Source organism: Equus przewalskii, chromosome 19 (assembly GCF_037783145.1).
Source record: "Equus przewalskii isolate Varuska chromosome 19, EquPr2, whole genome shotgun sequence".
NCBI classification, from domain to species: Eukaryota; Metazoa; Chordata; class Mammalia; order Perissodactyla; family Equidae; genus Equus; species Equus przewalskii.
In genome coordinates this window covers 6,791,971-6,805,563 of record NC_091849.1, presented here as the reverse complement: position 1 = coordinate 6,805,563, position 13,593 = coordinate 6,791,971, and the positions used below count along the sequence as shown (strand labels likewise).

Here is a 13,593-nt window from a genome sequence, read left to right as displayed (position 1 = left end):
TTTTTGCTCCTTTCTTGCAGTCTTCTCACTCTGGAATATTTATAATCTGTATGTTGCTTTTCCTAATTGAGTTGGATATTTCTCAAAGAATTCCTTTATTTTTTTTAAATCTTAGTTCTCTCTCTTCCACCACCTGAAGCATTTCTATTATTTCTGCCCTCTAAATCACTAATTCTGTCCTCCATAACATCAGCTCTATTTTTTAAGGATTCTAGATTATTTTTTTATCTCATTAATTGTGCTCTTCATATCCAGAATTTTTGTTTGTCTTTTTGTTTTTAGAGTTTCAATCTGTTTGGTGAGGGATTCCTTCTGCTCATTAATTTTATGCCTGAGCTCATTGAACTGTCTTTCTGAGTTTTCTTGTAACTTGCTGAGTTTCTTTATGAAAGCTATTTTGAATTCTCTGCCATTTAGATTGTAAATTCCTGTGACTTCAGGGTTGGTTTCTGGAGACTTGTTATTTTCCTTCTTCTCTAAAGTGTTGCTGTTATTTTTTCATGGTGTTTGATGAAATGATCTTTTGCTGGTGCATTTATGGTAATATCAGGTCGTACACTCCACCTGCTACCACTGGGGCAAAGCAGGAGCTGTGTTTCTGATCCCACCCCATCTTCTGGAAGTTGTGTAGGTATGGTGGGCACTCCCACAGGCTGGGATAGTGTTTGTGCCACTGCCACCTCTGTTTACAGTCATGCCAGCCACTGTGCTTGGTGGGTGGGACTTCTTTGTGTGATCCAAGTCAGGGCCACTCACTGGGGCTGCAGCAGCACGGTGGGTACTCCCTGCAGGTCCAGATAGTGTTCATGTGCATGTGCACAGGGCTGCCACTGCCTCCTCTTACAGTCACATCAGGATGCATTCCCACTGGCAGGGCCACTGCAGCATGGTGTGCATTCCTGCAGGATGAAATAGTGTTCATGCACAGTCTGAGCTGCCCTCACTTCCTGTTACAGTAGTGCCAGCTGCTGAGTGAGCTCCTATGATCTGGCTTGCTGCTGCAGAGGAGGGGCAGGGGAGGGTTCTCCTGTCCCTACTGCTTCCCAGAGATCCAGTCCATCCACCTTCAGATATACAGCTGCATCGATCTCTCAGGTGTCCCATTGTGCTGTGTGGGTATCCTCCATTGGACAGTGAATGTCCGTTTAGTTGTAATTCAGAGGCAGAGAGACAAAGGGAACAGCTCACTCCACCAGGTTGCTCATGCATTCACTTCTTAATGCTATGCTGATAGTCAGCCTCAGGTGGTAGCCTTATTATTTTTTCTGAATCATTGAAAGAGCCTAGCACAGTACTGGTTTCATATACATTTCACAAAATTACACTTTACTCCAAAAAAGATTTGAAGAGACTTAGGAAGGATTAAAAGAAAAATGAAATAAAGTTAAGGTAGACAAGACACCTTAAAGAGGATCTATCTTCAATTTACCAAATGTTTATGGGCATCTGCTGTTTTCCAAGCATCATGCGAGCTGCTAGTTATACAGAATTAAACAAAACTCAGTCCCCGTCCTCAAGAAGTTTCCCCTTCCTTCCCCAATTTGCTGGAGCCACAGAATAAACAATGCCAGGAATATTTCTTCCTTTGAGAAGCATATATAGAAAATAAATATTTAAATGTAATAAATTTCCCACTGCTAAGGTGTGAAATAGAAAGGGCAGGTTCCTGAAGACTTTAATGAAATGATATGCTTTTGAATATTGGCGTTTCTCTCCTCTGAGTTGGTATCAGCCAAGATTTCTGTGCCTTTTTTGATTGTTTTTTTTTGGTGGTGGCATTTTGTTCTTACAGTTGGTAACCTGATGTTTCTAAAAGTTACTGGGGGATTTAATCCATCCTGGTCCCTGTGCACCCCCATTCCATCCTAAGACTATTTGTTAAAACGAGGTTCACATCCCTTTACAAGGCAGCTGAATTCACACTTCCAGCTCTGTGGCATGCATCATGCTGTCACAGTAATACTTCCAGGGCTCATTTGGCAATAGATTGATTATTTTAAACATGAAAGGTGAGTCTTGGGAAAAACAAATGAATCAAATGGAAAAATGAATTAACATCATGAAATTTACCTTCCCAGCTGGAGACATGATATATTCATGAGTTCCTTAGGGACGATCTTCTCATAAGAATTCACGATTAGAGAAAGTCTGCAGTCAGGTGGAGTCAGAGCTCAGCTTAAAGTATGTCTGTATATGAATGGAGAACAGCCTCAAAGGAAAAAGTTTAGAACTAGAAATCTTTATTTCATGTGAAAGGTGCTTGGAATTGACAACTGGCTTGCTTCAGGCATCTCTTTCCAGGGCTTTAAAGTCTCTGATGTTCTTAATGAGATATGACATCTGCAAAACCTCAATTCAGGCCCATTGACATTTGTTGGGCACCCACTTGGTGTAAGGCACTGTGACTTTCTATGGGTCTATAAAGACAAATAACACAATATCTTTAGATTAGTTTAATAATAAAAATAGATTTCTAGGTGAATAAGAAGGAAAAGTTTTGTTTGGGGTTTTCTGGTGATTAATTAAGGCTTGCACGACCAGAAGTGTCATTATTACTAAGTATGGCATGGGTGGAGCACAGACCATGGTCACTGGACTTACGGATGACGTGCCCAAGAGATGAGAGAAATGGGGGTGTCTCGATGGACAAACTTCTTCATTTCAGAGCACCAGGGGAAACAGTGACAGATGGGCATGTCTTCTTCGGTTACAGGTACCTACTTCTCCTCCATGCTGAATATGTCCTTCCCGGTTCTAGGTACAAGTGAGGTAAAGTCAGAATAACTCTATTAGCAGCAATAGTCAACCATACTGATCATACTGTATGCTAATTAGTGGCCTTCCCGGGCTACCTGGGAACTTAATCACTGCATAAGACATTGTGTTTTTTACGTAAAAATATTACAAAACCATCAACTGACTAAAAAGTTAATCTTTAAAATGTAACACATTCCTCTGTGGGGTACCACCTATGTAGGACTTTGCATGTAGTGGGTTCTCAGGTCTGTGAAATGAGTGGTTGAGTGTAAATTTTCCCCAATGTTACATAAGACTGAGTCTGAGCTGGAAGAGGATTTCTCCTGCCTATTTTGTAAATGACACTAATATGAAGAAGTCATGCAAACACTCAGGCCCATTGAGCTAAGCTTGGAAAAAAATAAAATCTTAAAGGAGTTAAATATTTTCACCCTCTTCCTCCAGGTTCCAGGCTGGGGATGGTTAAGGCAGGTGGTGCATCTCTCTGTATTAACACATGTATGTGTAAGGAGAGAGTGAGATGGAAGAAGGCACAGGGCATTACAATATAGGTGTATGTTCCTAGCAAATTTTGCCTTACAAATAGTATTTCTGTGGCCTCAAAAATAATTTGCAGGTAAAACAAGCATTTAAACTAAGAGCATATGTTAATTTCTAGATCACTTGGGAAGATGGCACCAATTTTAGATAAGTGTGAAAGAATGCAATTGGTAAAATTATATTTTTTTAATGTTTAGTAGTCCAATTTCAAAGACTACATTATTAAAAACAAAATGAGAATCCTTTCTGGGATATTATATTTCCTGCTTCTATTTTTCTTGCTCAGATTTTTTTTAACACAAAAGTTACTCAATTTGGGGGAGGGAGGAACCATCTGCCCAGGCATTACACACTTTCAGTAAACATGTGCATGGCGGTCACCTGTGTAGGGCCGTGTTTCACATCCAGATTTGGCCAGCGCTAGCTGATGAGCAGTCACGGATGTTGATGGATAGGTGTTCTGGAGTGTAGCCTGATTGGGTCTCTTACGTGCTACCTCCTGGGGGTGAGAAGGGCTATTTAGTGAAATGAAATACTACTCTGTCACAACTTCCTCACTCACAATTCAATCATGGAAAATTCTTCCCCAGCGCTGTCGTTGAAATCGTTACATTCAGAATTAAACATGACGCGGTAGAGCAGCCGACAATACCCTGAGGCACTATGGACACGTCAGGCCTCACATTAATAATCAGCTTTTCCATACAGTGAATATGAAAAGGCCTGCAAATCTGGGTTCCTTTTCTCCCTTTGTAATGAATGTAATCACTGCCTGTTCCCGATTTGCTTCCGTACCCTGGGCTGGCGCCGCGTGGCCTGACCGTGTCGGCAGTGCTGCTTTCCCTTCTCCCTTTTCCCTTCAGTCACTGAGTCACTTTAGAAACCTTCCTAACTCAAACCCATTGTCTCCATGTAGCCCTGAGACCTGCTTTGCAGACGCCTCTCTTCCAGTTCTTCTTTCTCACCACCAGTTATTAAGCCCTTGGATTAAGCCCTGTATTAACACATGTATGTGTAAGGAGAGAGTGAGATGGATGCTTTTCTATCTTACGTGTTTATTCTCCACCATAGTGCATCCCCTCACTGTCCGCTGGCCTCTTAGCCCTTCAGATTTCTAGCTTTATTCTTCTCTTGGTTTCCTTCATCTTTGTAATCTCTCCATCATCCTCATGATGCAGAGGAAGGAGACCTGTCTTCACAGTGCAAAGACCTTGGTCCAAGCCTTGTCTCTCCCTCTGCCTAGTTATATGATGTCCTGCATGTGACCACGTCATGGAACCTCAGTTTCCCCTCTGTAAAAATTGCCTCACAGAGTTGTTGTAAGGATCCTAGGAAACATTCCTGTCATATAACTCCCATCTCTATCTCTGTGAACTGCCTTGGCCACACTAAACAAGGTTTACAGCAATAAAATGGAACGTTATAGCTATATACAGTGAAAACAACAAAAAGTTGCAACCATCTTCCTGTGTCTTCAACATGCTCTGAGCCTGGGAGGAATTTAACTCGGCGGCTTTAAGAAAACTAAATGTTGACCTAATGGTAGTGCAGATGTCTGCTATTGGTTTAATAGCATATTTCTCTTTGGAATAAAAAACTAGATTATGGTATTTTCTTCTCAGGCCCCAGTTTTAGACATTGAATGTCCATAATAAATCAACCCTTAAATAAATAAAATTAAAATTCTCTAAAGCAGAGGTTGGCAAACTCTTACTGTAAGGGCTAGATGGTAAACTTTTAGGCATCGCAGACCATATGGTCTCCGTCACAGCTACTCAGCTCTGCTGCTGTCGCACAATAATGTACAAACAAATGAGTTGGTCGGTGTTCCAATAAAACTTTATTTACACAAATAGGTGGCAAACTACATTTGGCCCATGGACCCTAGTTTGCTGACTCCTGCTCTAAGGCATGAATGGAGATTACAGTGACATAAACGATTCAGAAAATCAAAAATTGTGAGTGGGGCACAAGTTTCATGTGATTTTTCCATGATGATTCTGGAATTAAGGCTTTTTGGTTAATAATGAATGCCATCCATTTTGGGGGTGTGTGTGTGTGTGTGTGTGTGTTTGTGTGGTGGGGGGGTGGCCTCTCTGTTCTCCTGATAGAAAAACTAGGCAGCTTAAGATTTTTGAACCTGGAATAAACTGGCCTTTGAAGGTAGATTTGGGTTCTGTAGGTGTGTTGGCTGTCAGCGAACCCATCCCAGCTCCCCACTGCTGGAGCAGAGAAAAGACCACTCAGAGGAATTAGAGAGCCTGAGAAAATGGGTAAACAACAACAACTCTCATTCACTGAGCAGCCCTCCCATCACAAACCATGACCACTATTTTCCCCATTTTATGGAATAAAGGAGGTTTTAGTTGAGAGAGGAAAAGAACTTTGCCCACACTCATACAGTGAGTGTCAGAGCCGGCCGCATTGCCTTCCCCTCGGCCACAATAGTTCGCTCAACAGAAGCAACTGGCTTTCCTGGGACACCCTCAGGTTAGAACCAGAGGGGGAAAATCACCTCTTCTTCCTTCGATCTTTACTTTCCACTAGTTGTTTAAAACACACACAACAAATGTCTGCTGAGTCAGCCCATGCTTTGTGCCAGACATAAAGCTTTCATTGTATTATAAAATCTATTTTCTTTCCATTTCCAGAACAAAATTACAAATAGAAAAGGAAATAGAAGCTCAGACAATTAAGGAATTTGCCCAAAGTTGAACCAGTAGCTAACTGTGAAGTCAGAATTGGAACACAGTTCTCACCAACATCAAAGCATTTTCTACTCATACACCTGCCGTGGAGCTTAGTGGTTAAACTCTCAGGCCGACTGGGTTCAAATCCCAACCCCACTGCTCACTAGTTGCATCACCCTCGACAAATTGCTTAATGACTCTGTGTCTTAGTTTCTTGATTGTCAAATTAGGATGATGATAGTGATTTCCCTCTCACAGTTGGTTATAATACCTAACACATAGTAGGTAATATTGTTGCATGAATGAAAACTGGTCAAACAAACTTGTCTCTAGGTTAGGTCATAACTGGGTTCAAAGCCAGCATGAGTTAAACGTGGCTCTCCTTTTTCATTGTTTTTGTTTTTGGTATAAATGAATTTCATAAGTAAAATTTAATATGAGTCTGAAATCATAATTCAAAGTGTAATAATGGAAACTAGTGATTGTCTTAGTTATTTCAATGCTCCTAACAAAAGTGGATGTTAGTACAGATGGGAAGCTGAGGCTCATAGCACATAGCACATGGCTTCAGATGCTCTCTTCTAATTCTTTGCTATTCCTAAGGGAGTATCCTTATGTAATTCATTTTAAAATCTCTTTCATCCCTCATTTTTGTAAAATCTAAGCCTGTCATTATTGCATAGATTTTCTCTCTGAAAGTTTCTTTTTAATCATCTGGTGTTGTGTTTGATACAGTGTGTTCTAAATCCAAGCCAGTATTTAGTGGCAACAGCTGCCAGGAACCACTGTAATACATGATTTATGACCCCGTTTAGCTGGCAAGAGTGCTTGTGATATCTACACTTCAACAGCGATGGGGGCTCCAGAGAGCAACCATGCCTCCAGAGGAAAGGGCCACCTCATCCCCCAGTTTGAACTGGCACAAGGAGGCACACACACAGGAAATGTGGGGACAGAGGTGCCTTTGGAACCATCAGCTCTCAAGTGGATTTGCGTGCAGGCTTTTCGGAGGCTAAGCCCCATGTGTTCCCAAGAACGTGACCTAGACACTGTCGCACCTTGGCGGAAAACCATTTTTAAGGCTTTATTGGATTTATAAAGATGTTCATTCTGAGTGATGATTAACTGAAACTCCTAACACATGGTAAAGCACTGGGTTCTAACCTTTCTCCTGGGCCCACACTGTGTGAATTATTATTTTCATTAAGATTAAGCATCTCACAGAATTACACAGAGGTAACTTAAGCACCCACCTCCTTAGAATGCTTCCTCCCGGGCAATATGCCTGCCAAAGAATCCTTGAAAGACCTCAGTAATTGGAGAAGCCAAAATGAAGCACCACGTTCATCTGTTTTAATGTAGAATCCTCTACATGTTTATATAAAAGAATTAAAGTGAATGTTTTGCTCTTAAAATTTCCTCTGCTTACGATCAAAATAATTTGCAGACTTAGGAGTCTGATTTGTATTTTTCTTCAAGTCAAGAAGACTCAAATGTCTAGTACATTTTAGAAAAGTTTGTAAATGAAAGACGTGCTCCAGTTTAAAATATCTGTGCATTTGATGATCCTGTAAACTAAACTGTAAACTAAAAAGTTAAAGAATGCTGGGAGGTTGACTGTCTGTATTCAGTGAAGACTGATTTTTCAGGAACCCACTGGTAAAATTTAGTTTTACGGTTAACACCATGAAATAGGTATTTGGTCCTAACTGACAGCAATAAAGAGAAATAAGATTTTCCCTGAGGTGGCTTGTACATAAAATGTGATGAACCTGGAAATGTGGTAAAATGCCCTGCTGTTTAATCTTCTATTGAAATAACAGCTAAAAACTTGTTATGCCTGAGAAATTATGGGCAAAGCATCTTACATGTATTATTTTCTTTCATCCTTAAGTACTGTTATTATCCTCATTCACTGATGAAGAAAAAGAGAAGGAAATAGGTATTTACGAAGGTCAAGCAATTTGCCAGAGACTGCAAGGATAAGAAAGTAGCTGAGTCAAGAGTCAAACCTAGATTATCTGGAGCCTGAATTCTTGCCCATGACGTAAGCCTGAATCACTAACGACACTGTCAATAAACACATGCTTCAGTTGAATAAGAAAATGGTTACATTAGACAACCCATAAATATAATCCTACTAGAGGTTATATAACAAATAATAAAACTGTATTCAAAATACACAAGAAACATTTGTTTTATGTCCCTAAAAAAGCAATTCTAACTTTTTAGTGGTCAGAATTTCAAGGAATGATAACTTCACAGAACCCTATAAGCTCTGTTTTTGTTTTCGCATCCACAATTAGTATTTCTACATCTTATTTGAATTCATTAATTAAGCGACCAATAAAAATGCCTGTAAGTATTGTTACTTTTTTACCTAGACATTGACAAATCTGAGCCTCAAAGAAGTTAAGAAAATCAACTACCATCGTACAGCTATTGGTAGCAGAAATGAAATTCAAACCCAAATCTTATGATTTTAAGTTTAATGAATTATTTTCCACCTTGAGGTATAAGGTGACAGAGCGAGAACAAAAATGGTTTGTCAGATCTACTCTACACGGTATTTCTTCTTTCTTCTCATAGGTCGCTACCCTCAGGAGAACAAGGGAACCTACATCCCGGTTCCTGTTGTCTCGGAGCTGCAAAGTGGCAAGTGGGGGGCCAAAGTTGTCATGAGGGAGCGCACGTCTGTCCGGCTGTCCATCCAGTCCTCTCCGGAGTGCATTGTGGGGAAATTCCGCATGTACGTTGCTGTCTGGACCCCGTATGGAGTAATCCGTACCAGCCGAAACCCAGAAACGGACACATACATTCTTTTCAATCCTTGGTGTGAAGGTAAGGCGCAGGCATTTATTTTTCTCAAAAGACAAGAATAGTTCCTATATTTCCAATACATCTCTTTTTGGAAGGATAGCAGCCTTATTCTAGAAGACATGTCTCTTTCCTACATACATGGTTTTCCATGATTAAAAGAGAAAGGTGAGAAATTTGTCTTCAATGTGTATGAAGACAAAACCTGGGTATGTGAAGTTAATGCTGCTGTACATTTATTTCAGGAAATAACTGAAGATCGCCTAAAGTTGCACAATTAGTTAATTGTGGGGCTATATGTTGATGGTATTGCCTCTATCTATGCTATTGCTGTGTAAACAAATAGGCTTATTAAACTTGACTTTCAAAACTATTAGGATCCATAATCTGACTTCAGAAAAATAGAATAAAGTTGCAGCTGTCCATAGTGGAACTAAGGCCCCTGTCTCTCTAATTCAAGAACAGAAAGCCTAAATGGCTAAAGGATCCCGTACATTTGTTTGTGTCTATAGTGGGTGCAAATTTCATAAACCATAACTCTGAATGTGCAAACATGTAGCCTTATTTTAATGTAACACAACTTAACCTCTACTACCATTTTGAGTCTTCCTTTTTGTCTGCTGCAGAAGTTTAATCTGGTTACATTCAAATAAACTCAGTCAAGTCCAAAGATTTCTCCATCAATTCAATTCAAGAACTCAGTCACACACAGTATTTTCTCCCCATGCCCATCCCAGCCCTTCCATGTCTTCCCTCTGCTTCCACACTTGGTGTGGGACTGATTTTAAGTTCCAGGGGCAAATGCAAATGTTGCAGCAGCACTGATGGGAGAGGGTCTATTTTTAGATCTTAAGAAGTAAGGTAATGAAACGTACAAAGGCTGACACGGCGCAGGAGATTTCTCACCTCATCTCACTCCATATACTTGCTCTCCAATATCTTCCCAAATGAGTCTACATTATTGCTGATTCTGAAGGGCCCTTGTTTGTGAGAGTTGTGTTTGAATCAGGGTTGATCTGAACTTACATATAGATAATAAGTGAACAACAATGTTTTCTACTTATATATAACATAAATTTGGATCCCACTGACATTTTCTTTGAATGATCTGTTCCAATGGTGTTGGCAGATGGCACTGAGCTAATCCTATACTCCCCACTCACCACCCCCAACATCTTGTTCCCAATAATCCTATTGATGAGACAGATGTTCCAGGTTGATGGTAGCAGGAGATGTTGACTGAGCCATGGGCAGTTCAAAGATGCTTCTAGTAATCCTGTCAACCAGATATAAGGCATTCTGCAACTGACTGGATGGGGTGCTATTTACAGATATGGAAAAGACTGAGGGGAGCAAAGAGGTAGAGACAAACTAAGATTTTGAAAATGTTAAGTTGAAGATAACGGTAGATTCTCAAGCAGAAATGACAAGTAGGTATCCCAATATGTGAATCTAGAGACAAGAATCAGAGATAGAAACTTGGCAGATACCTGCATGTAGGGAGAAAATACAGACAAAGAAGGAAAGAAGATATAGTATCCAGCCCTAAAGAACACCAGCATTTAGGGGTCTGATAGAGAGGAACTCAACAAAGTAGACTGAGATGGATGAGTAAGTAAGAGGTGACCTATTGTAAGAAAATTGTGTTTTTAAAATCCATCCTTATAAAAAAATAAACTGGGAGTTCGTTATTGACTCTTTGCATTACAAAAGAAAATCATACAACTTCATATAACTATGCAGTATCCTAAGGTTTTTAAAGAATGATATGGTTTACTCACTTTGGCTTGTTTGCAGCTTTTCTGGATTACATCATCTGTGTAAAATGGGGTACATGTCTACATGCATTCCAACCTATGTGGCCACTCTTACAGAGGTGAAGAGGGTTAGCCATGTTACCTGACTAAATCAACGGATTTACAGGAGGACAATTCAGGAGGTGGCTAGTCTAATAAACTGGCTAGCTTATCAGTGCCTTGGTCTTCCGTTGTATCCATGGTGAACAACTTCCGGTACTTCTATTCAGAAAGAGCTGCCTAGATCTACAAATAACATGGCCCCGGTGCTAGATGCTGCATTACAGAAAAGGAGCAGAGGGACCTACGCTGGGTATCACCGGTTGCAGGAAGGTGAGAATAAAACCAGAGAGATCAGTTTGGAAGCTGTGGCCCAGGACAAAGATGATGATGGACTGGACTGTGATGGTAGCAGTGGAGATGAGGAGGTGGGGATGGATTGGAGATCTACTTTGGATTTAGAACAGAAATTGCAAGGAGATTGAACATGGGAGGTGAAGAAGAAGGAGGAGCCATGAATAACTCTAGATGTCTGGTTTAACCAGCTGGATTCATGGTTGTGCCATTTTCAGAGCTGGGAAGACTAAGGGAAGTGGAGGGGGAGATCTAGGGGTGAAACTAAGAGTCACATTTGGAAATGTTAATGTTAAATGTGAGATATCCAAGTGAAAATGTCAAGGAGGCACTTGAATAAGTGAATCTCGAGCCCACAGGAGATGGCTGAGCTAGAGATGTAAATATGGGCACCATCAGGAACTAGAGGAGCAGTTTAGAGAAAGAACAAAAATAAATTCAGTATCATTAACAATTAGAGTCTAGACAAAGGAGAAGGAGACTGAGAAGGAGCAGCCAGTGGAGTAAAAGGAAATCAGAAGAGCATGGTGCTACAAAGCCAGATAATTAATTGATTCAAGAAGACAGCAGTTAGCTCTTTGGAATGCAGCTGATGGGTTGAATAGGCTAAGGAAAGAGAGTGGTCACACATTGAGGAAACACGGAAGTCACTGGGGAACTGGAAAGGTGCAGACAGAAGCCAGAGAGATGGGCACAAGCTACAGAGTAACAGGACATGAGAAAGTGGAGATAGCAGCTATTGCCATCTCCTTCAAGAAGACTTTCTGCAAAACTGAGATGGTGATATGAAGGTCAAAGGATAATTTTTTAAACACAGGATAGAGTTGGAATGATTTTATGGTGTTGGAGATGAACCAGAAGAAAGAGAGTTTACTGCCCAGAGAGAGAGTGGTGGTTCACAACCTTGGCTGCACGCTGGAATCACCTGGAGAGCTTAACTACTGATGCTGCGGTCTCCCCACCCACATGTTCTGACTGGTCTGGAGTGCAGCCTGGGCTTTAGGGTTTTTAAAAAGCTCTACCAGTGATTCTTGAAGCCAAGGTTGAGAAGCACCAACTTAAGGAATGAAATCCTTGAGTGGGTGGGATCCAGGGAACAGGTGAAGGGCCCTTGATAGGTAAGGTAATCCATCCTCCACAGTGACAGGGGCGTAGTACAAGATGGTGAAGGTGCAGGTTTTCTAGATTCAATGGAATCTAGAATCGGTGGAAGGTAAGGTTGTTCTGATTTTGTGATTCTCTTTTACTAAGTGAAGTGTAAAGCAAAGTCACCTGTTGAGAGCAAGAAGCAAGGAGGGAGTGTTGGAGGCTTGATGGAGAAGACATGAGAAGTGGGAAGTGGGAAGCAGGCTTGTTACAGGAATGTGGCAGGTGGGTCCGCCCCACTCCCCAGGACACAGGGGAAACTGCCACAATCTCTAATTCCTTGGGCTGTGGAAGTCCAAACATTTCTGCAAATTTCTTGTGGATATCCTTATGGTCATGTCTGCCTCTCAGAATCCTATTTCTCCCAGTGCTGACACCTGTGCTGCCTCAAGCATCAGAAACACACACAAAACATCTGTGAATGTCCAGCCAGTAATTGTAATGTGGTGGAGAGGGTGAGAGGAGGAAAGGTTGACTCTGGTTCTCAAACTTGGAGCACGTCAGAAGCACTTGGAGGGCTTGTCAGAACAGATTTCTGTGCAGCATCTCCAGGTTGAGTAGGTCTGGATGGGGCCCGAGAATGTGCATTTCCAGCCAGTTCCCAGGGGATGCTGACGCTGCTGGTCTGGGACCACACTTAGAGCAACAGTGATTTATATAATAATTACAAAACATAGGAGAGTATGTTTACTCTTCTTAAAATCTCACTGACTCCTCCCTAAACCTAATCCCAGCCTCTCTCCACCTTAGTGCCTCTTCTCTCCCCTTTGTTCTTCCTTGTTCTCCAAACTCTTCTCTCCTATCCTCTCTTAGGAGCAAATTCTCTAGTCTCTCATGCAGAGCAGTTCGGCAAGCTTTTTTATTTTATTTGAAAAGCTCCTCCAACAATCAGACTTTTGGGGACTGCAAACTTTTCCAAGACCATTCCCTCCAGAAAAATTCTGGTGCCAGCTTTTAAGACAATATCTTTTTACATTCTTATAGTAATACTCGCTGAGCTCTTCCAGGGGATGTTTATAAAATGGGGAAAAAAGATCGTCTCTTCATTTCACTGTGTGGTATTCCCAGCCTAGAAGCCAAGGCATAACCCAAAAAGGGGATCTGTATCGCAAAGCCACATGCAACCACATGCACCACAGCCTGACAGTCACCCAGCCTTGTGCTTTCTTTTGCTAATTCACAGTAAGGAACTCAGAGATATGGTCTTACAGTTGGAAAATAGGTAAAAAGAAAGGAATGGAGCCATTGAAAAAAAAAAAAACAAGTGGACATCAGAAGTTGTCAAAAGAGAGCAAGGTGAGCAAGATGCTGAAAACACTGCACACTCGACGTCCAAGGTGGCTTAGGACACTGGGTTGAAAATCATACGGGTACATACAGTACTTATTGATGAAAGAATGTTCAGCTGTGTTCCTGGGGGCCCTCCAGCTTGCTTTGCATTCATAGGCAATTTATCCTCCTTAATCACTAAATCATTAACGGGGATCAATAAC

The 13,593-nt window shown here is 41.2% G+C and overlaps 1 protein-coding gene across 1 annotated transcript in view; it reads left to right on the top strand.

Annotated features, from left to right (window-relative positions):
* Positions 1-13,593, top strand: part of F13A1 (coagulation factor XIII A chain) — a 156,080-nt gene that overhangs the window by 42,660 nt on the left and 99,827 nt on the right. The window contains exon 4 of the mRNA XM_008534975.2: positions 8,577-8,828. Coding sequence (XP_008533197.2) covers positions 8,577-8,828 — 252 coding nt within the window. The remainder of the gene's footprint in view (positions 1-8,576; positions 8,829-13,593) is intronic.